The sequence below is a fragment of the Anguilla anguilla genome, chromosome 13 (assembly GCF_013347855.1).
Source record: "Anguilla anguilla isolate fAngAng1 chromosome 13, fAngAng1.pri, whole genome shotgun sequence".
Taxonomy (NCBI): domain Eukaryota; kingdom Metazoa; phylum Chordata; class Actinopteri; order Anguilliformes; family Anguillidae; genus Anguilla; species Anguilla anguilla.
In genome coordinates, this window is record NC_049213.1 from 21908497 (window position 1) to 21935446 (window position 26950).

General features: G+C 39.5%; 1 protein-coding gene across 3 annotated transcripts in view; it reads right to left on the bottom strand.

The window, feature by feature from the left end:
• The window catches only part of LOC118211455 (metabotropic glutamate receptor 7), a 190862-nt gene extending 170973 nt beyond the window's left edge, over nucleotides 1-19889 (bottom strand). Inside the window, exon 1 of one of the 3 annotated variants that reach the window (XM_035388665.1) lies at nucleotides 18054-19889. In XM_035388665.1, the coding sequence (XP_035244556.1) occupies nucleotides 18054-18563 (510 nt within the window). In that variant the 5' untranslated portion in view covers nucleotides 18564-19889. Of the gene's footprint in view, nucleotides 1-17421; nucleotides 17559-18053 lie in introns of those variants that run through there. The other 2 variants (XM_035388664.1, XM_035388666.1) reach the window with 2 other exon arrangements.
• Between the last annotated feature and the right edge of the window lie 7061 nt (nucleotides 19890-26950).

Sequence of the window (26950 nt, forward strand, 5' to 3'; positions counted from 1 at the left end):
TCAAAAAAGAACAAACCCTTGCTGAATTTCACGTCTGTATACTAAGATTGCTAAGCTGATCTGCATTTTGCCCCAGTAGAAATGAAACGTGCCAGTTCATGTGAAAAATTCAGGATATACTAATCATAAAAGTCCTGTTGTAAACTGAGAACAGGTTGTGCCTTAAGTTCTCTTTGAATACAGAAGATCTATGTATGGTTATAAGGCTCCCTAACCTGACTGTGAAGTTAGCAGCCCATTTCAAGCGCTATCCAATGTTGTGTATGTTTTTTGTGTCTGTAGTGTTAGTAGATCTTTGACAACACTGAGTAACACCGCTTGTTGCTCATATAATACTCAGTGCTTGCCTACTTACAGCACTTTATTTTGACAAAGAATAGTTCTGTATGTGCCATGACCCATTAAATGGACACAGAGCCAATAGATTTGATGACAGATACATTTTCATAACATGAAACCCATAAATCAGCACTGTAGTGCTATAGTACACTAGAGAGTCATTATGGGCTGCCTACTGCCATAGCAAACAACCAGAAATTCTTATTTCAGAATAAACTCCATGGGCTGTGAATGAAAAATAAAGATTTGTCATAATAATAATAATAATAATAATAATAATAATAATAATCATAATAAATGCACTTCTTTTGCTCAGCATCTTTCATAAAATACAACTTTTACAAGTTAGCACAAAAATAGTGTTAAGATAATCAGAACATTTAGATAAAATAATGACAATGTAAAGAATTAAACGGCTCTTTCTATGGTTCCATTATTTATTTATTTATTTATTAATTCATTCATTCATTTATTTTGCTATATTTTGTATTTGATTATTACTTCTATAGTGGAATTTCAGTCTTCTCTCTCTGAATGTCTTTTCAGTCTTCCTTTGTATTGACATCCCAAATTGTCCAGGTGTTTTAACACCCACACACAGTGGACTTGTGAAAACAATCGTCTGCAGCAAGTGTAAGAAGGAGAGAGAGGTTTCCAACATGAGCTAAAATGAAAAGAAACTTCAGCCAGAGCTGTACTACCCTGTTTAAGATGCCACTTATGTCTTGGCAGTTGAGGACTCAGACTTACATTTTTTCAAATATTCAGGAAATATTCATGATGTAAAAAAAGAAAAACCTACAGCCTCCTGAACCTTTCCCAGAAAGCAAACACGCATTCTCGCTAATTTACAGAGGAATGATCAACATGCAAAGGCCCTCTGACATGTGGCATGTTGCCATACAGTACATGGGCCTTAATGTCTAAACAGGTGTCCCCTAGTCATCATTGAAAAACATTGCAAGATGTATGAATATGTAAATTGAGGGAAAGCCACAGTGACTGCAATATGAAATGCCCTTTAATTATCCTGGCAGCCTCATTGTTTGTTCTGGGATGTTCAATGGATGGTCCGGAACTACATCAATGGCAAATTGGTCTCCTTTAGATTTTTGACCTCCTATGTTAAATTGTTTTCAAATTTATGGAAGTGCATTGCTATTTCAATACATTCACAAGTATCTTGAAGGTTTGAAATGCTTTCATACACATTGGTCAGATATCAGGAATTGTAACTAATTATTATTATTATTATTATTATTATTATTATTATTATTGGGGATGTTTTTGTTTCAATTTAGGTATTAAGCTTATAATTTTAATAGACTCTTCTGTTGTCTGGGCAAGGGAAGCCTAATCTGAGCTGAACACTCGGATATGCTCTTAGGAGCTTTATGAATATGGGCCTGGTTACCGTATTTACTTTCCATTTGGAACTGCTAGGACTTCCACAATCTGTTTCATGAGAAATGCAAGTTCTCCCTTGCAATGAAAGAGTGAATTTGACTGGGTACACACAAGAGAAGACAACAGCCTTTGAATACAAATAAGCGCTCTAAATCTGAAACAGCTAGAGGATTGTTTTTTCTTGTGGCATTAAAACGGCATGGAGGAACATATCATCCAATAACTGTAAAATATAAATATTTAACTTAGCTACTCATTTGTTCATTTTTTGTGGTTATTACATATTACAAATAAATTAGGTCAAATGTCAAATTCATTTTTACAGCAATTTCACAGCAGGCCAATAATACAATAATATTGCAAAATATTGGTTTTATTGCTCAAAACTCTTCTCACCATCTTTTTACATTGTGCATTTTGATATCTGGTCCATTTAAAATTATATACTCAGGAGCATATAATATGCATTTGATTTGATTTTTACAAATATATAGTATACATGTGTACATTATGGAGCATAAAATCTACATGTGTCTAATAAGCACCTATACTGAATATTTGTACAGAAAGAAAGGAACATTAGAGGGCTATCATACATAAACTGAACATATTTTTAAATTATTTTTAAATGTTTTAACAATATATTACAACACTACATCATGCAGTATATTGCATATTATATTATACTGCTGGTAATATCACATTTTCCAAAATGTCCACAAATGTATACAATATTTTGCAGTATATTCTATTTCTGTTAGGGCAGGCGTGAAGATGGTAAAAATGGGAATAACCCTCACTAAATCCTGTTCTCAAAGCTAACAGAGGAGGACTGCACACAAGTTACCATTCTACCACAGCATTTTGCTACAGCTGTTTGCTAACAACAGTGAATTTCAAACATAGAGAAGAGAATTTGCATCTAGGGTTAGAATTCACCAGGGACAGGCATAAATTTAGGTTGTCAGCAAAAATCTCTCCAAATGACTCCATTCCCTCCTCTGCCTGCAGTTTTCATGCTTCACCCAGCCACCCATCAAAAACATCTCTTTCTTTCAGACCACGTTCTATGGCTGAGGAAATGAAACCTTGCAGTTCTCCTGGAGTCCTGAAACCCATGGGATTATTATGTAAATGGGCTGATGGAAGTGTGTGCCAAAACACTTTAGTCCTGATCTCTCAGGCAGCTCTTGAATTCTCGTTATGTGGAAAAACTTCCAAATTCATTCAGATTTGTTTGCTTACTTGCTTCATTTAGTTCTGTTTTTCCTGTTCCTACCCCCTGGCCAAACACTGATCATGTAATGGAATTTGAGCTCTTCCTTTGTTTTCAATTATTCTATACTTGGTCTGAGCAGGCATAAGATTTTTATGTCTATGAGTGTGAAACACACAGAGCAGATTGTATGTGCAAAACTGGTGTGACATGAAAACCTTTGTTCACTGGCTTACTATGCTACAGGTTTCAAAGTGAGCATCAGAACATCTGTGTCTCGTAAAAACAGCAAACCAGCTCTCCTTGTCCATGAGTACTGAGTACTGTAATACCTTTGCTCCAGTGACATGGCACCTTTTACACTGCCTTGACCCTCGACTGAACTTAGAAAAATGGCTTTCAGCCACTATACACCATACAGGTGGAACAATCTACAAAAAGACCTTAATTAAACCAGACATGTTAATGGCACGCGCTGGTTTTAAATGCATAATTCATAACACAGTGACGTAAGTATGCCCCTGCTTTTAATCATTGCTGTTAATTACAAGCTACATAACTCTCTCATCGTTGAATGTTATAACTGTTGACTGATTTTGGCTTTGTAACTTTGTGTTTTATGTCAAGTCCCCTTTGTGATAGAGATATTGATCTCATTGGAGTTTTTCTGGTTAAATAAATGAAAAATAAGAGCAAATAAAAGTTTCTCAGGCAGCAGAAAAGGATTTAACTTGAAAACAAAACTAGCATAACCTGCAGCCCTCTAGAATCAGGGTTTTGGGACTGTTTTTGACTGTGTCACAAGTGTATCAACATTGTGAGATGCCGTTTGCTAACTATGTATGTTTGCACTCATTTGTTATTGTTGTTTTAGTTCTTGCTTTCTTTATTGAATCAGCCACTGAGCGCATGAATAAAAAGAAATCTTATGAGCTCAGGTCTCTTCTTCACAAATGCAGAATCAGTGACTCAGATACATAATTAATTCTCAACTCCAAGAAATTGAATCCATAAAATAAACGGTTACACTACGTGGTGCATGTGAAAGGAAATAAATAATTGAGGCACACTGTAAATGATGATACTCTACATTCAGGAGGTAATAAAGCTTGCAGAGCGGGATCCATTGAAAGGCTAATTATGAACAGCGGTTTCTGAAGTGATAAGGAGGACTGCATGCAGGGTGAATCGTAGAGATCTGCGTAGGAAACACCGTGTGATGAATTGCTGTTGGCCAGAGAGCAGTGCCTTCAGTTCTAAGCATTTTCCTTCCCTTCATTCTGTGTAGAGAATCATTAAAGTGGCCTACTGGTGATAAATTTATAAATAAAGCCTGCAACCAAACAAAGAACAAAAATATTGCAGCCTCCCTTCTCAATTGCAGGAGAGGAATGAAGCAAAAGCAGTCTTCATTTCAACACCCGCCCCGACCACGGCCTGGCATCTTTGTAATCTGGCTTTTCCAAAAGGTGACAGCCTTCCACACACGGTATGGGTACTAATATACCAATCTCAGATGTCTCTATGAATAATGGTTTAATTATTCATACCTTTAGGCACAGTAAGAATTATCATATAGATTCCGCTTTTAACATGATCATATTAATCAATGGATAATCAATTCCCCCCACCCCTCCTCCCCTTTTACGATATTAATGTGCTGGTGGAGGCCCATAAATATAGTCTTATTTCATTCGTTATGCAAACGGGGATGTAATCGCACTCCTGCTTCTGCTCCGGCTGCCGGCTAGGTTCTGCTCTGAACTGCGCGGGCTGCGCTTGACTGCACGTCCTGTCCTGGCGTTTAGTGAGACGTGTGACCTCCAGCAATGTGCAGTTGCATGTCAGGAAGCGCATTAATATGCAGCACGTTGATCTTGCAGTACGAGCCTGCGTGTAGTTCCCGTGCCATACAAATACATTGCAGCAGAGACCGTCGAAAGGGTAGGCATGTTTGATTGAGGGACTTTATCTGAGGTTTTTTTTTTTATCATGCCAAAAATTCTGATGTGCGGACTCTCCATGTTTCAAAAGGTTTTCTCCTGCTTCAGTGACCTACTTTCCATTCTCACTTTCCTGGCCAGGAAATCACAATCTCACTTCAATGACATCAAATTCAGTATTCCTCCATACTTCAGACAAACCACAGGGAACTGTCCATGTACACACACTTGTCTCTGGGACACGCGGCTGGTGAGATTTTATTTTGCCATTGTTTAAACTCAGCTAAGTGCACACGCATGCATGTGTGGGAACACACTTGGATGCGCATGTGCACACACAAATGCAGACACACGCACATGCATGCACACATACATGTGCACACATGCATGGGTGTGCACAAATACGCACTCACACACCCGCATGCCCATGCATGTGTACACATGCGAACGCACACGCGCAAGCACACGCATGAGCTGAATCGAGGGACGAGGCGGGGAGGACTGGGAGTGCATTGTACGGTCGCGTGTGCCGGACAGGCAGGGACGGCAGGTGTGCTCCATTTAAGGGAAGGAGAGGCAGGTGGGCCGCACCGAGCAGGAGAGATGAAAATAGCGTGTTGGCGGTTGGCGTGATTGCCGTGCGCCCCCTCCCTGTGAGTCGTGCTGATGAGCGTGCCTCGCTACGGCCAGTTTCCCACAACCTGAGCGGCGCTGAGTCGTGCTGACTCCCCTGCCTGACACCCCCCCCCCCCCACATTAGCACCTCCTTCACAATATGTGATGGATCTCCGCCTGTAAGATGCGAGCACTGCTGCTGATCATTTCCCCCCCTTCCCACCTGTCAGGTCGGGTGACGCCAGTTGTTCTTGTGTTATCCGCTTCACTTTCAGCTGGCTTTATTTTTATCATTTATATCATTTATTTACTTATCCTTTTTTTATCCAGCGAGTCCCTAATGAAATAAAATCTCTTTTTGGTCTGTATATCCTGACCCAGTCATAGTTAAAGGCTATGGAGTCTAGATCTAAAACTACAAGACGTGTCCCAGTGAATATGGTATGACAAAAACAAGTTTGTCTAGGTCTGTTCTCTGAAGATATTGAAAGTGTTTCTAAGGGTTGCCCTTTAATGTATATATCTAATTGGAGCCTGTAAGCATTCTCAAATAAACCCAAGGAAAAGTAGTTAGCTAGACATAAACCAAGACTATAGTGTACACCGAGCCAATGGCCCTTACAAGACACATTTATAAATGCAAAGATCATCAAACAAAACACTTTAATTCAGATTTATTTTCTCAAAGAACCACATAAGTGCTTTTTAAAGGATCTATATCACATTTGGACACTTTTGGAGATGGGCATCGCTCTTTGAGGTATGATAGGATAAAAATACTAACCATGCTGAAACATTTTGAAGAAATCATTGACTGATTCTCATTTATCTCGACTCCATGGCACACACAATGTCACAACCTCCTCTCCGTTTCTCCGTTTCCTGTGCTGCCTTCCCAGTGACATTTCCATGGAAACACAGTTATTCCACACCAATTAAGTAAACACTACAGCTCTAGAGAGCTGGGGGAGAACCAAAGACAGTCACGAGCAAATTTAGTGCCACATCGCCCGTTTGTTGAAATTCTATTAGGACGATAATTCACAGGACCTGCCAAGTTGTTGTGTCCTTAAGAATATACAGCACTTCTAATGACCATACCGCTCTTAGCTTTATACTGATGTACAACTGAAAGCTCACGACCTCATCTCCACTAAGTCAGGAGGACATGCATAATGTGGGTTATAACAGGGTTTTTTTGTTTTGTTTTGTTTTGTTCTTGGAATGAGAATTGAAATGTAATTTATGAAATCCTTTGCCAAGTGCTTTAAAGTTAGACCACCAGGGTAATACACAATAGTCTTGGTAGGGTCTGGGGAAGACACATTTCCTATAAGAGTAGCGGTCAAATTCAATTTTATAATATGCAGGCTGGAACCTCACACAAATTCATCACGGCAGAATGCAAACATAAATAAGGGTGGTGGTGGGTGGGCAGGCACAGTTTGAAGCACAGTCACCCAGGGAGTGAGACCTTTGAAATGGAGTAAACAGAAGTGCTTTGAAATGAAACATAATATCAAGGATTTGCAGGATTGTACAATACATGGGCAAATTGCAGTGGATATAGACTGACCCCATTACTTCAGCTGGGTCAGTGGGTACAGACCAGTCCCATTACTTCAGCTGGGTGATGAGCTATAGACCAACCTCATAACCATGACTGGGTCAGTGGGTATAGACCAGCCCCATTACTTCAGCTGGGTCAGGAGGTAAGATGAGCCCCCTAACTTGGCAAACATGAGTCCCCAGAGGAGGAGGACACCAGCAGCCTCTTGGCTCATGTGTTTGTTCCTCTAGCAGTGAAGCGCAGAGGCTAACACACAATGGCAGTGCAATCATCTGGTAAATTCATAGAGCCCAACGGCACTTGAGGAGATGGGAACATCTCTGGAGCGCACAGCCTGACAGGGCACTGTGTGAGGCCAGCTTACGAGAGCCCCTACAAGAGGGCCAGAAACAGCAGCTTAGGGGGTAACCAGCGCTCGCTTTGCAGAAGGTACACCGTCCTCAGTCTCCATTTCCAACTGCTTATTGCTGAATGGAAATGAAGCAGGATATTTTCAGGGTATTTTAGGAGATGTCAAAGGTAGGGCTTTTTAAGCCTATTCATTTACAATATATTTATTTTATAATTCTGGGAAAAAAAAAACAAACAAATAGGGCATTTCATTTCCATTGCTTTTGAAGGCAAAAAAGACAATTGATTGTTGTTTCCTTGCACTGTTCTCTTCGGTACCTTGAAAATAACATGGAAAATTATTTTGTCAGCATGATTTATTCAATAGCGTGTACTAGCGTAGTACACTCACTGAATATTTTACCATATGATTTGAATGTATTCTTTACCATCCATCCTTGTGGTTTAAAATGAAGAATGTTCTGCATAAGTGCAAACAACATGAACTATATGCACAATATAATTTACCCAGAGTCCTTAGAGTCAAAGGCTTGCACTTCAAGAAGATCATTTATTTTATGAGATGATAATTAGGATAGAAACTAGCCAAAACCCAGTTTTTCAAGGGGTCCTTGTTCTCACACAGATAAGAGTTTTTGTAATAGCAGCCATAGCAGCCAAAGCCAGCAGTCACGTGTTTCTACTGTTCCAAACTGCTGAAAAGATACACATTTTAGCGTATTCATGTGGGGAACCAGAGGAAAGATTCCGCACTAAAAAAAATAAATAAATAAGGAGCGGAGGAATAAAATAATACACGTCTCATCTTTTCTTGGGAGCCTCCTGCTGTAGCGCAGAATGTGGTGGGTGGGTGGGGTGGGGGTGGAGGCGTGATTCCCGCCGCCTCTGCGTCTGCACACAAGGTGCCCCAACACATTACAGGCCTCATTTTGATGTCATGGCTAAACTACACCTAAAGCCACCCCCTGTGAGGCCTGAGCCACGGGCCTGTCAGCCACATGCATTCCACTTGGTTAGGCTGCCTTCAGATAGAGAAGTCTCACAGGGCGAGTGGGAGGGCTCCTCTGTGCAAAGTACAAAGCCACACACGGGCAATTTCCCTTACATATACAGTGTGTGTCTATTTCCTCAGCGTGAATACAAATATAAAAACATAAACTAGAAATACCATTCCTTGCAAGAGATTCACTCCATTTTTCACTCCATACAAAAATGGAGTGAAAACCAGCAAACATTGACATGAGATCCCAAATGAATCATCAGTTCACCACCAAATCTTATATGATACTTTTTGATATGATGATACTTAATTGTCTGATTACATTGAAATTTGTCTTGCATCTTCAAGTGACAGTTTCACATAGTTACAAACAGGAAGGAATGACAGATACATCCAAACAAACATATCATACATCCACCTCCATCTTCAGGAGAATCTCAACATGAATCACCAGTTGAGTTTCATTTCCATTAGGGGAGTCAAACAACTGTTTTTGAAGGGGTTTTGAACCAGAAGAAGTTGGTGTAAGATGGACAAGTAGGTAGTATCATAGGGTATCGGTCTTACGGTCAGCTTAATTGGCATACTGTGTTCAGTCAGATTTGTGAATCAAGGCATCTTGACTAAGGCAAGCAAAGGATTCACATGATCTTCTTTCAGTCATGATCATGTGAAACATCAAATAACAAAATCTCTTTGAAGTGCAAAGGTCATATTGAAATCATTGGTATTCATTTGTTGGTATCTAGCCTTCAGGTATGGAATATAAATTGCTTTATGGTGGCATCAAAAACTATATGCAAGGCTATTAGTTGTACAAAAATGCAAAAGAACATGAAAAGATTTGCCACAGTAGTTCTCAGAGCGGTAGCTATAGCAAATAGTGGCAGCGTTGGAACCATAGCACAGATTCAAAAACACAGGTTGGCCAACAGTTTAATGCTGTAGCCACCGCAGTGCCAGTCCCACTTAAAAACCCATTTTGTGTAAAAAAATTAGATAATGACAATAACTGTATGTCTGTGAATTCTTCCTGTATATCACAGTTGATGCTGGAATGCTATGCATTTTTCCTTCAGTAAATAACCAATGCTACCACGAATACAAGTCTTTTTTAATAGTTCCATTTTTTATTTCATTTAACTGTTCTAACTGTAAATTTTGCTTCACTAGGCAAACTGAAGCTCAGAAACTCATCAGTTTGCAAGCGGTACACTATTGTACCAGTTTAAGAAAATAAGCATATGCTTGTGTTAATCATTGCTGTCTTGCTAAATTAATAGCCCATTTGTTTATAATTGTGGCTCATTTTTTGACAAGGATACATTAATTAATGTCTGGTCTAAATATGGGGATAATTAGAACCATCAGAATTTTGTTTCCCTCCCCGTTGTCCCCACTTCCCCCCACCCAAAAAACATCAGAGACATGTGGCATGATCAAAATCAGCTCATCCATCAGCATGTGCTTTTGTGGACAGGAAGCAGGTGTCCACCGCAGACTGGTCATTCAGTAGCTGTAGGGTACTGTGCATCACAGAATAGTCCCGTTTTATTGCCCTGCTTACATATCTATAATTAAAGAAATGTGCTTCTTGCATATTTCTTCTCAAGGAACTTAATTGCAGATTTTATCAGCTTGTGTGCAATACATGAAATTTGAATGTCACTGCTGAACAAAACATAACTATCTGAAGTTGTGACTGGAAAAACTAAGACAATATGGACTACACATTATGCTACTTTATGCTGATTGTGAATTCAATTTAGCATCTTTATCCAGTGAAATGTGTGGCACAGTCCCTAGAACAACAGACTTTCACAAAAGCTTGGGACATTCTTTGCCCTGGAAACGACATCTGTGCCTTAAAGTTTGCAGGTGCACTGAAGAGCTGTAGAATGAAATAAACCCGCAATGCACACATCGGTTTGTTTCATTCTCTCTGTACATTAAGCCCATGTCGAAGTCATACCCCATTGCCAGCTTGTTCTGTGTATAGCAGAAGGAGTGTTCAAATCAAACGTAAGACATGACATGGCATACATAAAAATAAATAAATACATGTGGTGACATGCAGCTATTTGCAGAGGACAAGTCTTGTTGGGCAAGTTTCTGGTTTGTCTCTTCTGCTCAGCATTTATGGAGTAACTTTTTTCGTGCTTCGCTGCTTCTTCTCCCTCAATTCTTCACCAGAAACAGGACCGCTACACATTCCTTCTCTGGCTTGAAGTAGCTGGAGGTTACCTCACACACTCATACAGTATATGCACCACATACAGATACCGAAAAGCTCATTAGGATTTGATTTTGTTTTGATTCTACCACTAATTTGTTTGCTGTGCACTTTACAATTAATTCTGTTTCCAAAGTTTTGCTAGGAGTGGGGGGAAGAAGAAAACAGTCAACACATTCAGCTTGTCATTCTGTGCATCATAACATTCTAGCACAATTCAATGATAGCTGTTTGCACTTTTGATAAAAAGCCAATGATTGCTGACTGAGCAAAGGACAGTACATACCGCTATTTTAAGCATGAGATCAGCAGTGTAATTTTTCTCGCAATGCTTTTTTTGGAGCGCATTACGAAGTTACTGTACAAAGAATCACAAAATAAGCTTTGAAAGAAATGTTCACCAATGAGACACTTTTTTGTGAGAGTGGATGCTTAATAACAACAATAATAATAATAATAATAATAACAATAATAATAATCATCATCATCATCATCATTTGTGTAGTGCACTTTTCCATTGTAAGTCAGACAATTGTTCAAAGTGCTTTAGGCAAACACAAGAACTGAGAGCCATGCACATAGATAATGCTCTCGAATGTAGTTCATAACATGCTAATTTAATTTTGCATCATATTGGGGAAAACCTTAAGTAGTGAGTGGCCTGGCAGTGGAGATTTCTCTAGTATCATAAATAACTTGGTACATCGATCCTTCCCACTGAGTCCTGCTCTAAGTTCACTTTGATGGTAATTTGAGAAGGAACAAGTTAATGTGCCATGTTAACAATGGACCTTAAATGCTTTCAATTGGCTTTTAAGGCAAAGATTTGAATGCCTTGATATTTGACTTGCTCTGCAAGACACATTAAGAAACCGAAACTGAACGTGGCCATTAGAGGTTAGCAGCTGCCTAAAAACACAAAGTAGCCTTGAAATGATAGTTCACCCGAAATCGATGTATATAGATTGTATATACATATATATTACATATATAGAACACACACTGCTTTATCCATTCCGTTATTAGCAAAATCACTGTCTAAGTGAAGTAATATCCTCCAATGGTTAGCATCATTAGCATTGTTGCGTGTGCGCACATGTATAATTTTTACTTGATTTGGGTCTGTACGCCACAATTTTAGATTTGTAATAAAACAATTCACTTGTTGTTAAGGAGCAGATTTGTAGCATTTATTTAAGGGTATTTTTTATACATTTTGATTTCACTATGTGGAAATTACAGAACTTTTTGTACATAGCCCACCATTTCAGGGCACCACAGTGTTTAGGACATATTAATATTATGTAAATCAAAGTAGTCATGTATACTTTATCACATATCCTTTGCATGCAATGATTGTTCTAAGTCTCCAACTCATAGACAACACCAAGTTCTGAGTATCTTGTCCAGCCTGCCTTAAATTTTCTCTTCAGCATATGAAACACAGGTTTAATTGGATTCAAGTCAAGACAAGAATTGTCCCGTTTTTGGCTTTGAAAAACTCTTTTGTTGCTTTAGCAGTATGTTTGGAATCATTGTCTTGCAGCAAGATGAAGCACCTTTGGGGACATTTCTGTATTTATTCTGCTGCTGCTCTCAGTCGTTGCATCATCAATGAAGACAAGTGAGCCAGTACCTGTGGCAGCCATAGATGCCCAAACCATAACACCCCCACCACCATGTTCGCAGAGGTGCTATGCTTTGGATATTTGGCAGTTCCTTTCTACCTCCGCACTTTGCTTTTGCCATCACTTCGATACAAGTGAATCTTGGTCTCATCTGTCCACAAGAACTTTTGCAGGTTGTTTTAGGTACTTCTTAGCAAACTATAACCTGGCCACCCTGTTGTTGCGGCTAACTAGGGGTTTGCATCTTGCAGTGTTGCTGTGCAGCCTCTGTAGTTCTGTTTGTGAAGTCTTCTGCAGACAGTAGTCACTGACACATCCACGTCTGCCTCGTAAAGACTGTTTCTGATCTGTCGGACAGGTGTTTGGGGGGTTTTCTTCATTATTATGAGAATTCTTCAGTCATCACCTGTAGAGGTCTTCTTTGACCTATCAGGCCCTTTGGTCTTAATAATAATGCTCCAAATAGTCAATTTTGGCAAGCCTAAGTTTTGCCCTATGTCTCTGACTATTTTTTAAATCTTATTTATCAGCCTTGACCTACATTGGCACAACTCTTGTCCTCATGTTGACAAATGCCACTAATAGACTCCAAAGGCAATCAAAAGCCTGGAATCAAGACTGAATACTGAACGCTCTCTTATATCTGCACTAAAGAATCAATTGTAATTTTTGTCCCAAACATTATGGAGTCCTGAAACGAGAGGCTATGTGTATAAAGTGCTGTAATTTCTACATGGTGAAATCGAAATGTAAAAAAAAATACCCTTTGATAAAAGATGAGAATCAGCATTTTATTCACATGTGAATTGATTGAAATCTAAAATTGTAGTACAGAGCCAAATCAAGACAAAATATGTCCAGGGAGGGCACTGAATATGTATGTATCTGAGTGTAATATATAATAAATCAGGCCCATCAGTTTTATACTGATCTATTTTCTTTCATTTAGAAGAAGTGGTACCTTTCATTAGCACATTGACATTTAACATTTAACATGAAATGATTTGCTGTTAAATAGAATGATTCATATTTTTACTGCATTTAATTCTACAGTCCCTACTGAAATGTATCATTCTCCATTTTCATAAATGTAACCCTCTGAATTAAACCTTTTATTTGAACTGTCATTACCTCCCATTCCTCAAGCTATTGCTGAACTAATTCCACAACAATTAAAGTTGACCTGTGAAATGGCATCTGTGTTAATATGTAGGTTGTGTATGCATTGTAAATCTCCTTCCACATCAGTTATACCAGGCACTAAGTTCAGCCTTTACAAATGATTTTTAAGACCTTGTGAGAGATTACCACAAATGTCCTTTGTATACTGGCTGAGTGTACTGCTTAACATTTGAAGTATATTCATCCCTGTTTATAGCATTAAATTTCATTAAAGGCATACTATGCAGGATTTTACCTCGAAAATATCATAAAATAACTATGCTAAGGCATATCTATGATGCACTGGCAATCTCTGTCTTTACACATTTATTCAAATTAATGCACCTTTACCTCAATTTGTTATTTTATATGTTCTGGACATTTCTGGGTGTGGTGCTGTTTTCTGTGTGGGGAGGGGTGGGTGTGGCTGCAGAGCTAGCTAGCGAAGAAGTCCAGATGCAGTTAAGCAAAAAAGACAAACCGACGGGGCTCATTCAAGAACTAGAGTTAAACATGGAATTGTTTTTCCTTGGTGGTGTCAGCCAAGGGGATTAAAAGCGACGCGTAGTTGGCTTGTTTTCTGTTGGACCTGTAAGTAATGTTACTGGAAGTGTGAAGCTGGCGACAATAAGGACTTTTGCAAGGGCCTGACTTTTTTTATTATTTAAAGTTCCAACAATAAAACCACTATTATAGTCAACATAATGGAATTAGTTAAGCTGTAATCAAATCTGCATTCTTACTGTCGCCCACAGTCACTCATTTCACAGTACTGTTACCTCTAGTTATCCATCAAGCTACGTTGCGTGGGGTAACTTGCTCGGTGTGATTGGGTTGGATTGAAGACGGAGGAGTATACTTCTTTGATTATAAACACAGGCCAAGAAATCCTGCATAGTATGCCTTTAAAGGTTAACAAACGATGTGGTAATAGTCAAAAATAATGGAAGGCTTTCTTCAAGTTTTTATGCAATCGTTGCAAGTAATCTAAAGGGCTTGCAGCTTCAGTAAAAAGTGGGCTGCAAAGGTGTCGAAAAGCTCACAAACCAAAAAAAATGCTGCCAAAAAAATACCTCTTGCAACAGAAACACCGGGCATAAACATAATAGCTCCAAGCATTCTTTGTCTATACTAAAGTTAATTCAGGTGTGAGGGTATGAAAGTATTTCCTTAGAGAGATCACTGTATATATATTTAGAGGTGCATAAATTATGTATTTTAATGTATCTGTGTGTCAGACAATAACATATTATTTATTTATTTATTTATTTATTGAGTGGGGATTGTAAACAGAAGACAGAGAAGTCTTCCAGAAGTTCAAAAGGAAGAAAAAAAAACATTGGCTTATATGATTTTGCATTTGATAGCAGCAGCATCATTTTTCCCATTACAGCACAAAAATACAGAAAATATGGCATATGTGATTGAATCATATTTGACACTGTGACTTGATGATTCATTCTGAGCCACATTTGCTGCCCATGGTGAAAACCTGCTGCGGGCTCACTTCTTGGAGTGCCTCTCATTTGAATGACCAAGCAAGAGCGGAGCGGGCTATTAGTTCAGCAAGGCTCCGGAAGACAGTGGTGCACAGTGAATGAACCACAGAAAAGTCAAAGAAATTATCAGAGCAAAACTAACCTCCAGGTGAGCTAAAATGTCTACTAGCCGAGAGTATAACAGTAAGAATATAATGATTTATCCTCCTGTGGCTCTGTACTGAGCACAAGTCACTGTTGGCATGCAACATAAGTAGTATTCAAAAAGCATAAGAAAGCATTAGAAAAGAAAGGATATAAATTATAAAGAAAGACAAAAAGTCCATATAAACACTGCTTGCCCAGATAAATCTAAAACATCTGTCATTTTCATCATGTTTCAGAACCACTGAATGAAAATATCTGATTTATGTATTGAAATAAATACTAAATATATGCTCATGAGACACGTGAGAGTATGCACACAATGTCTCTTTACCCAAGATTTCTCAAATCCCACCATGAAATCAGAAGATCAGAAGCATTTCTTAGATTTTACAGAAAGCAAAAGAACACTTGGTGTATAAGTTTGGCATTGACTGATATTTCGACTGACTGATTTTACTAAACATAAATATTTGAACATTACCAGAGGTAATTGCTACAATTTGCATATTAGCATTTTTTTCCATAATGTGTTTTTTCACTACATAACATCTACAAGTAATAATGCAAGCTTTACAGTATTTCACTTTTAAACTGTCTCTTTCAAACTATCTTTAAAATGCTATTGGAGAAGAAAGAATGTGTGTGTGTTTAAAGCAGAAAGAAATACATTTCGCTGATCTAAATCAATGGTGATCCACTTTAAGGGGGAGTAAAGAGAGTCCCTAATTTTACAGCTGACATTGTGGTCAAGCTTCACGCTCCACAATCTGTGGCCCCATTTGTCTCATAAACTCAAGGGAGTCTGCTTTGCATACCCAGAGCTTGGCTTAGTCCCTGTAATGAGTGTGTGTTGTCAGATCTGCTGTTTCTTAGTCTCCAACCATTCCCAGCCCAGTCCTTCCATTCCAGCAGAAAAAAACACCTTAGGAGAGACGCCTCACAACTGACTGTGACAGTCTTGAAATCAGCAAAGGCACAAGGAAGAGAAAGAAGAAGAAGGAAAAAAGCACATAAAACTGCCACAAAGCCCCAGGGACCAAGATTAATGGAATTGTAAACTGCAGCTTTGTAAATTGTAGCTGGTGGCAAGAAGGAGGGTGGATGTGGGGGAAGGAATTTGTTGTGAGAAAGCTGCTTGTTATTTTGGAAAGCAGCTAAAAGCATGATAAGTACTTTGCTAGCATTGAATAGCATATTTTTAAATAGCCACTTAGACCAGCACTTTGGCTTGAATAAATGTTCAAAAAATGCACTGTTATAACGACAGGCACTGTACATGCCTGTCATGAGTGCAAAACCCTCAGTACAGGCTATTTCTGCGGTAGAGTTTGTTTAGGTTTTCCAGCTGGCTGCAGGTTTTTAATGTTCCGCATATGACTAGCAAGAGACCTATCTCTGTTAGAGGATAAGTGTTCCATTTGAGAAAGGAGAGAGAGAGAGAGAGGGAGAGAGAGGGAGAGAGAGACAGGGCGAAAGAATATACTAGACTGTCTTTTGGGCCGACAGTATATTGATGTTCATGATCTCACTCAAGCTTAGTATACTTTATGATCAGCTCATGTGTTGGGTTGGGACATCATTTGGTGAAAGCTGACTGAACTACTCATATAAAGCTCCAAGTGATGCATGACTGAGTTAGAATTTGTCTAAAATATATACGTGAATGAAAAGGCATTCATTGATCAAAATAAACTGTCAAAGATAACTGTGAGTAGCAAAAAGATTTATCTGGCTTTCATCTGGGAATTCTTAAAGTAGCGTCCATTGCGTCCATTCATATAATTATGTTTCAGGGTTTCTCGGAACAAATACAGCAATAGGAAATCCTTTTTATAATGCTGTGATATATTCGGCTATTATTATTATTCAAACTGAACATCTGAATTGTTTGTATGGTCAGGAATATATGTGCAAAACTACTGTACATGTACTTACATAATTCCCCCGGTCCCCACACACATGCGCAGACGCACACATGCATAACATAAATGTGTTAGCTAATTGTATATGTTTTGCTCAGATACTGGCAACTCGTCGCTGTGTCGATAACATCATAACTACGATACCAGCAAGAATCAATTTTCTTCTTCTTGTGAAATACACCAGGTCTAATAATGCAACTCTCCGGCCGTTATGTACAACCATTATATAATCACCGGACCGTACTGTGGATCTTCAGCTGTATCTTTGCAATATCTGAGCACAGAACAGTGCGCCTAGAACAGCTGTCGCAAAACTGAAGTTCCTTAACGTTCCGAAAATCATTCATGTCTGTCATGAATAGGCAACGAATAATACGTGCAAGGACTTACATATGAAGTCAAATGGAAAGCGTTGGTTCACTTGCATTCTCGACGTTTGATGCGATTTTTAATGCGCCTGAAAGTTTAATGCACTCGGAAAACGCAAGCACTGACGCACCATCGGGACCGCGAAGGAATTTATGTGAAGGCAAGCGGCAGTGAAATGGAGCTGTTCTTTCAGCACCATCGCTGAAGCGACACTCTGCAGGTGCGTCTACGTCAAACAATATCGATTTGTGTTATGACAACCTTTTCATATCATTAATTTTAAACCTCACTGCATCACGATGTATCTGTATTGCAAAATAGATTATTGCAAACATTTAATTTCCTTTAGCTTTATTTTAAATTTAACCGAGTTTCAACCTGCGATGAAAGGGAACCAACCGCATTGATTTTTGTTATAATAACTGTGATATTTCGCAGTCTTTAGAACCCTGAAAATGTGAGTGACCGGAGTGTAGGCTACAGACGTTTCTGAATATAAGTTTGCATTTATCGTGAACCAGAAACATCCAAGGGTCATTATTCATTCACGCTCAATGCTCATCCGACTCTGACAGCGTCTTTCAAATAAGACAGCATATATTCTCCATTTCAAAGACAATTGAATAATACTGTTGTATTCCGGTTACCCTTACCTGAAAGAGGCGTAAAATGTTCGCTACCATGATGGATACGGAACTCGCAGAGGCTCCAATCACCCCAACAACTTTCTCTGGCTTGACAAACACCGGAGGTTCTCCGTTGGTACACCTCACATCTGAAGTGTCTTTTTGTATAAGAGCCTGTACAAAAGTTAGGGACTGCTCCAAAGCATAAGTGTCCCGCGAACAAGTGTCTAACACGCGCGCACCTAAGGTGATATTGGGCAAAAGATCGTCATCGCTGTTAATTTGGTCCAAAGCATACATCATTGCTTCCAGCCTGTGGATTCCGTTCTCCTTTTTGATATCTCCACACGGTACCCCAGGTAGACCTCGGGCATGAACAGGGAAGAGGCCACCCAAGGTCACATCCCCTTCAATTCTAATGGAATGGGGTGCATAAATTTCCTGCGACAAAGTCAGTTCCACAAACGCCTTCATCATCCAAAATATTCTCCATACAATGTACGGCTTCTGGTCTGTATTAAGACGGTGCATGGCCATGGTCTCCCCTCCACAGCCACTGACTTCGATTGGGAAAGGAAAAGACACAAGGCACTTCTTTAAAATATGTATAAACCGTCGCGGTCCGAAGTCATTAAAAGCAAGTCCATTCCATTCATCTGAGAAAAACGGAAGAAATCTTACAAAAAGGGGGAAAATCCCCAGTATTATGCGATAGAACAATGCGCTATTCGCCCAAACTGTGCGCACCACTGCCAAACATCACAACGCTCGACGTAGCTTGTTGCTCAAAGAACCATTCAAAAGACTGAACTCGCTGACCACTGAAGAAAAACAACTGAACAGAAGAAGGTGATGACAGAATGTGTTCTATACGAAGCGCAAGGTGCAACGATATTCCACAGTTGGATATGCGATTCATTGAGTCCCACGTTACAATGACAACATACTGCCACGGATGATAACTTAATTGCACGAATAATTTGAATGGTTATATGACCTTAATTATCGTGCGATCTCATGATAATCCGAGTATTTCAAAAAGTTCACATTATAAGAACATGGTAACGTACCTATTTTTTGCGAAATAATAGACAATACGAGCGAAACGATTTTCTCTGTACCTAGATTCAGGGTTGCAACATAATATTCTCTCTGCTCAGACGAACTTCATTTGATCAGGATTTGAGCACATACTACGTCTTTGAGCAAAAAAAGATATTCAATTCCGTATCAAGCGCTTGGCTGCTCCCCTAAAAAAATCCCCAAGACAACGCGCAGCGAAGACAATACAAGTATCTTCCCCTGAGCACAGATGTAAGGACTGACGCCTCCTCTCACTCCACCCCGAATCAAATATGCATTTTTCAGTTGACTCGAAGCTGAGCACTTCCAACGCAAGATCGATTATTTGTCCACCAGATTTCGTTGCAGGATTATTTGTGAAACATTCTTGTCATTATTAAACCTCCGGGATCGGGTCCTCAAAAGCACGAGCGTTGGATTTCCATAGAAGTGTTAAGCCTTCCGAAATGTCTCGGGCGTCATTAAGTTTGCAACGTTTTTCTCTTTTCCCTCCGACGGGCTGCTCCCTTGATTCCGTCCTGTCACAGAACGATATTGCAATTTTGGAATAGATTTCACTGCAATCCTGTGTCTATGCATATGTCTCCAAGAAACGCGTGTTTATAATAACATTGTTCTGTTTTATTGTTTTTTATTTTTATTTTATTTTTATTAATGGAAGCGAATTTAAATCCTTGTAGTCGAGAAAAATAGCGCTGTAGTATCACACAACGAAAGAGAGAGCATATGCATTCCTAATCAGCTGCCCGGCACTTTTCCTTGGTCTCTCTCTCTCTCTCTCTCTCTCTCTCTCTTACGCACATACAGGCGTGGGCGCACTCGTGCTCTCCCACATCTCATTTTAAACTCATGATAAAATAAATAATTTCGTGATTACAAAATAAATCAACGTTCAATAGACATTGTCGTAATATTATTTGAGTTATTGTAAGTAGTTACCAGTCTGAAAAAGGGCTCGGGGTGAAGAGCATACGGTTGGCATCATATTATTGTAGGGGGCCTGCTGCTACTTAGTACATCAAAGGATTAGCAGGTTTTTTGGCGAGTGTTTATCGTGTTTTTATTTATTTTTATTTTTTTTTATTTTGCATCATTCTGACGCATGATATGCACATATACGAGTAGTTTGGGGATTTTTTTTTTTTTTGTGGGAGTCACAGTCCTTTGTGTACACGTGTGTGCGTGCGTGTGCTGTGTGTGGGTATGCATGCGTATCTGTGGAAGGTGGGGGGTAGCGGGGAAGGGGGGGGGGGGGGCGATGCGGGTGATGGTATGATCTTGTAAGCTTGTGATTTTGTGGGGTTATGCTGAGTTAGAAGGCAGGAGGTCTGGAAGATGGGGGTGGTTAAGTGATGATTTCCGGATTCAATCCAAAAGGGTGGGGTTTGTTGGTGCATGGCATTTGCACAGTACCAATGCAACATATTTAATGGTAGCTTGTCAAATTTTTTGGGGATATTCCATAGCATTGTGTCAACAGAAGATGAAGGAAGCTAAACCAAGTCAATTATTAACATTCAACATACGAATATACATGGGGCTGATGAGTGGCTCATGCTCTTAAGACACTGTTCCAGTTTGTGGATGGGCCCCCCAGCCAGGTATTGAATTTGGACTATGCCACTGCCCACAGGGTGACATATAATTGGCAGTAGCATCGCCCTGGGAGGGAAGGACTCAGTCAGCCAGAATGACTATTGCTCATTGCTCATCAGTCTCTCTATCTCATGCACACAGGCACACATACACACACACACACACATGCCCACATCTTCCTCTAGCCTGCCTCCTGCTGGCCCGGCTGCCTCACTGCACATACATATTCTAAAGCTATGTGAAGCATGTATACAGTGCTGGTTGCAGGGTCTCACTGGCCAGCTAGTGTAGATGGAACTTACGCCAGAGTTAAAAATGGTGCTCTTTACAAAAGTCCATACTTCAATCCCTTGTGGATGTTCCAAAGTAGGAATTGGGGTAATCAATAACAATCCTTACAACCTATGCTCTTATCCAAATCAATTTTGTATAACTAAGATGTAAACCAGGTTGCAGCAAATTATCTAACGAGTATGTTATTTTAAAAAAGTGGTAATAACAGAGTTTACAGTGTCATCAGGATCATCAGACAGCATATTTCAGGAAGCGGACAGTGGACTGTGGACTAATGGAAAAAGTTGCACGTTATCTGTATATTATCAGGCATCGGTCTACTAATGCTGCCCCGCAACGGTCCTTGGTGTCCTCAGCAGCAGACATCCCTCAGTGTGGTTGCCAGGTGATGTCCAGCGGCATCCTTGGCTATGTGCATCTCCTGAAGAGAGTTGACTGGCAATGGCATGTGTCTCCACTTGTAAGGGAGTCAGAAACAGACACAACATCACGCAAAGCAAAACGAAACATCAAGCAGAAAAAACTAAAAAATAAAATTAAAAAAAAACACTGGAACATAACACAAAAACCATTGGAATGTAACAAAAAACTGAGTATTTTGTTTTGCATAAACTGTATCTGCAAAAAAATATGAATATGAATATGAATGGAATTCTCAAAAAGAGCAGAAAAAGTACTTCTATTTCTCATTTACAATGAGCATTATGGTTTTTACATTTGGAATTTCAACCAAGTGCATTTGTTGTTGAGTTTTGAAACTCTGAAAGTACATAGAGCTAAAGGAGAACTTTTGATGTGTGCTAAAAACAAAACTGACTAAAAAGATACATGGCTTTTGCATGATATTGACAATCTACAGCAATTTATTTCAGAACTTTCAGTCCCTGTACCAACTTGCTATATCCCAAGGCCTAACCTAATTTCCTGATAGATCTCCACGAGGTATAGTGTTTTAATATATGGTGGTTTTCATTCACAGTGCAATGATAAATGTGCCAGATGGAAGGTCATTGGAGCTCTGGGAGATTGCAGTTGTTACTGAAATGCTAATTGAATAACTTACGAGAACATAAGAACTCCCCACACAGTATGATTAAAGGCTGTGTACACGATTGGTGTCTTATATTTCCCCACAAAATGAAATATAAGTGCAATTAATCATGAAAAAAAAGTATCTCAAGGTACACATTAAGTCCCTGGCAGCCTGCTCACTTTATCAATAGTAACACAAAACCTTGATTGCTGGAAGTGAACCATGAACAAGTTGTAGTTCTTTATAACAATACAAGGGAGCAAAGCCAAGAACCACTGTGCTGTGCTATTAATTTAAAAAATGAATCTGGAGTGAGGTATTGGGCATGAAGCAGCCAGCTATGCAGTACATATGACTGGAGACATTACATTATCTACATGTTCAACAGATAATCTTATTCTCACCGCCTAACGCAGCTTGCATTTTTCAAATTATCCAATCATAATTCTGATTATTTACTGAAGAAATTCTAATGAAGGCTAGGTAAAATGTTTACTTTTTCCACTGGCAACAGACATTTATTGCTTTTAAAATTTAGCACATTTTAACAGGTTAACTGTGAAGTGCACCACGTGCACAACAATAACTGAGGCTTGGCATTGACATTTTTGTGACTTTTTAGTTCATATGGTGATTATGGGAATAAGATATACCTTAATATATTGTAAATATTTAGTCTCTTTGGGAAATAGAATCTTTGGGCTCTGTTTTCCAGCCGACGCATTCCGTATTGCAAGCTGCTGCACTGGCGATGTGCTATTTTGCTCATGGATTTTTACGCGCCTGAGCAATTTGGTAATTTTGTGACTTGTCCTGCACCGAAGTGGGAAGGGAGCTACTGATGGGGGTGTGTCGCTTAATATGGCATAACACAATTTTGATGCAGCTCATTGGAATTTTTTGGCCAGTCAAGTCTGTCATTTGCGCCTTTCACCGTCCACTTGATCAAACTACGTCTGTGGAATAAACCACAGGCCATTCTACAGGGGATTATTAATTTCAGGAATTTCCCATGCAATGTGCACATGATCCCAGCCTTTATGACAGAGCTAGGGGCGTGGTCCTAGAAGGCAGATACTACCAAACAAATTGGCTCCAGGTGCCCTTGTGGATAGCCCCGCCCCTCATTCTGAACAAATGAGCAGTGTTGCTAATCAGCAGGGATGGGTATAAGAGAGTGTGCGGTAGAGTTAGTGGAGGAGGACAAACTGTGTGTGCTGTTGAACTGGGCGGAGCACCTCCACCTGACCCTTCTACTCATTTTCTGCCAATGCGGTCAGAAGGAAGAAAACCACAGATTTTTGCCTCGGGTTCCCGAAAATATCAACATTCACCAGCCACCCCCAGTGCACCCATTAGCCACGCCATTGACTGTGTCCATGCGCTGTGTGACAATGATTCTGGAAAGTAAAGCCCTTTATTTTTGATTATGCAACTTTTTTATGAGCAAAAGCAGAAGACCTGAAAGAAACAATATATTAATATTTCTTGACATATTTGATACTTGCCTTCACATCTCAAACTCAGTTTTCCAAGTTGTTTTTAATTGTTAGTCAAATATAAGGACATACATTGTTTGAATCCAGCTCAATGAGCTGTAACTTCTATGAAAATAATATTCTAATGTAGTGACACAAAGTTATTTAAAGCAGTACATATTGTATTTTCCATACAATGCAGCATTACTTTCTGCATGGAAATCATAATGATTGGCAGACTTTGAGTGTTATTTTATTAAAACAAAGAAACAAAAACATTTTATGTTTTAAATTAGTTTTAAAACACATTGAACAAAAAGAAAGAGTGGTCATCTGTCTGTACTCGTATTAGCAAGCAGACAGGCTTAGAGATTGTGAGATTTACGGCCTCTGTAACGTACACATTCACAACAGTCAGAAAAGCATGAAGGGAAAAACTGGGGAACTACATGGGGGACCAATGGAAACAGGTCCCTTTATAGAGTTTCATGTATGGATGCTGTGTATTTCTTTATAAGTGACATTGTTTTCAGCCTCCCCAGAGGCCAACAAGCAGCTCATAGGTTTCTGAATTTAATATAAATTGAATGGGAGCAATTGCTTTGCTAAAGAAGACAGAGGACATTTATCACACCAGTCCCCTCTAAACTGATTCTATCCTTGACAAGTATCAGCCAGTGACCAATTTATGTTCTACTGGTCGCGGCTCAAAACAGTGCCATTCCATTGCTATTATTGTGACAAGATTTCAGCTTGGACTGACATTTTGCAAACCAGGACATCTCTTTCATTCAAGCTCCCAAAAGTGTAATTTTGTGGCTCATTTCCAAACCCCCCCCCCCCCCCCCCCCCCCAGATCATACCTAGCCCTTACTTAAATGCAAAATTGATGGTCTTCAGTTAACTATAACTAACCTCTATAAAGACAGGAGGCCCTATTTCAAGAGTGGACTCTAGGACTCTTTGATGTGAATAAAACTAATCAGGGTTATTGGATTTTGAATTGTGAAATAATATGAGGCAACAGGGTGTACAGTAAATGAGACTTGGCGGCATCCTGAAAAAGGTTCCGCTACTGTGTTGGCTCAGAGTTCTGGCACAAAAAGGCAGCTGGGCGTCACCCAGTTAGGTGCAATAGCCTACTGGCAATGTTGGGGTTCCAGCCCCGCTACTGTACGGTTATAACAGAAGCTAATTTCCATTTATTCTCAGTCGAAATAACAGTAGCAAAGGGAAGGTAGAAGCGAGCGTAATTCACCATGACTGAAGAAATAACTTTTTAAAAATATTGCACTTTGGATTTCTTTAACTCTTTTCTCCATTTTGTGTTTTGCTTGTTTTGCACATTTTAGCGCTTTTCACAATGTTCCTGTAATACACCATGGCACATTTTCCCTTACCTATATGTCAAAACCGATGTAAATTATAAACAAAAATGTTGAAGTTGATTCTTTATATCAAGAATATAGATTTGCAACAGAATGTTTCATAATCTTTATGAAATTAGGTCACTGTGGGTGCTGAAATCAATGCTGTAATGTTGGATGAACTTTGAACAGTTTAAGGTAGGAAAGAAACGTGGGCTTTCTAGTGTTAGTAAAGAAAAGCGTGTTATTTGTCAAGTGAAGAATTTAAGTATATCATCTTTTCTGATGTGTTTGAATATAGAGTTTAAATTCTTTCTCTGTAGAGGCAAATTCATGTAATTTAGCAAGCTAACCTGTTTTTATTTTTGGCTACCTCACACTTGTTGGTTCTTTCTGGCATTGCTAATGTCTGATAATTTTAGAAATGGAGAAAACTTGAACATATATAGATGACTGAAGATGATTTATCATTTTGCTTGACTTTATAGGCATTTAACTCCTTGCTTTATTGAAAGATAGGATAAAGTTCAACTTGGCCATCACCCGGAAACAAATTCAATGGAGCTTTCCTGTTTCAGTATTTTACTGTTAGGCTGCAAACCATCATGATAAATGGTAAATGGACTGCATTTATATAGCGCTTTTATCCAAAGCGCTTTACAATTGATGCCTCTCATTCGCCAGAGCAGTTAGGGGTTAGGTGTCTTGCTCAAGGACACTTCAACATGCCCAGGGCGGGGTTTGAACCGGCAACCCTCCGACTGCCAGACAATCGGTCTTACTTCCTGAGCTATGTCGCCCCTGGATGAATTCACATATGAATGTTTTTCTGCGCCTTTTCTTCAGTTATTACGGTTATTGGTTTTTCTGAGCCTTTTCTTCAGTTATTACGGCCATTAAGTTCTCTTCATTTCCTTGATTGAATTATACGCGTGTAAATCTCTTTTTACAATTTGCACCTGTTGGCTTTCTATTTAAAACCCTAGCAAGCCGTTAAGCTTTGCTTCAGTGTCACTTACGTTACACGAGAGTCGGTAATCTGGCAAGTGTAGTAAAGGTATAGGATTGTGTAGCTACAAAGTTAGCACAGTCTTTAGCAGAATGGGTTGTTGGCAACAAGTTAGTGCTACAACCTAAACTCAGAATTTGTCTTTTAGGGTGTTCATTTTTTAGCATTCGAGGTCTGTTTTCTTTGAGTTACCCCGTTTTCTACACAGGCAGTTTTGTTTTATTTTCAAAAAGTTCATACTCCTTAAGCTTTCGTTTTTTACCCAGTGCGCTGGTTGTTCAGAGCTTTTCTTTGGGATGCTCTCCTTTAGGAGTATTGTTTTTCTTTTCGTTCTTTTCCCCCTGTCCTTTTGTCTCTTTCGAGACTTAGTGGTTATTCTACCTCAGGTGAATAGCTTAAAAAATCCCTGTTCAGTCGCGTTTGGTCTCCCAAAACCCCCACTCCCTCACATCAGCATTCTCCAAATGCAGGCAAAGGGGCAGTGACCATGACTGTCGTCTGGTGAGAGATCCATCTGACTGACCGCACTGTGGGGTTCCCTCTCCATAATGAAATGGCAGTGTGATACAAGGCCGCAGAGCAGCAAGGGTTTACTCACACAGCAATGTAGCAATATCGCTAATGCTAACACACTATTGGGTAAACATATTTAGTAACAGAACAGTTGATGTTACCGCAGGTGTTGTAATGGCAGCCACCATTGATTGTCAATATTAATGGGTGAGAAAGTACCCCGTGAGGATGAAAACAAGTTACCCTTGGTGGTATGGGACAGTTGGGTGCAAGGTTGGGGGTCCTAACAGTTCTAAAATGAGATTTTAATGTGCATTTTATTTTTATTTTACTTTTAGTTTGCCTGTATGCCATTTTTGTAAATATATAATGTGTAATCTGTGTCTTGCTGCAAAGATACTTAGCCTCTTGTGCTCTTCAGTAGATCCCAGTTGAATTCTGGGTGTAAGCTTCTGTATGAGCTTGTTCAGCTCCAAAAGTCTATGCAGGGGGAGTGTTTATGCGCGTTAGCCAATGGCCCTCATTTCTCTCTTAAATTCATGGGGGGGACA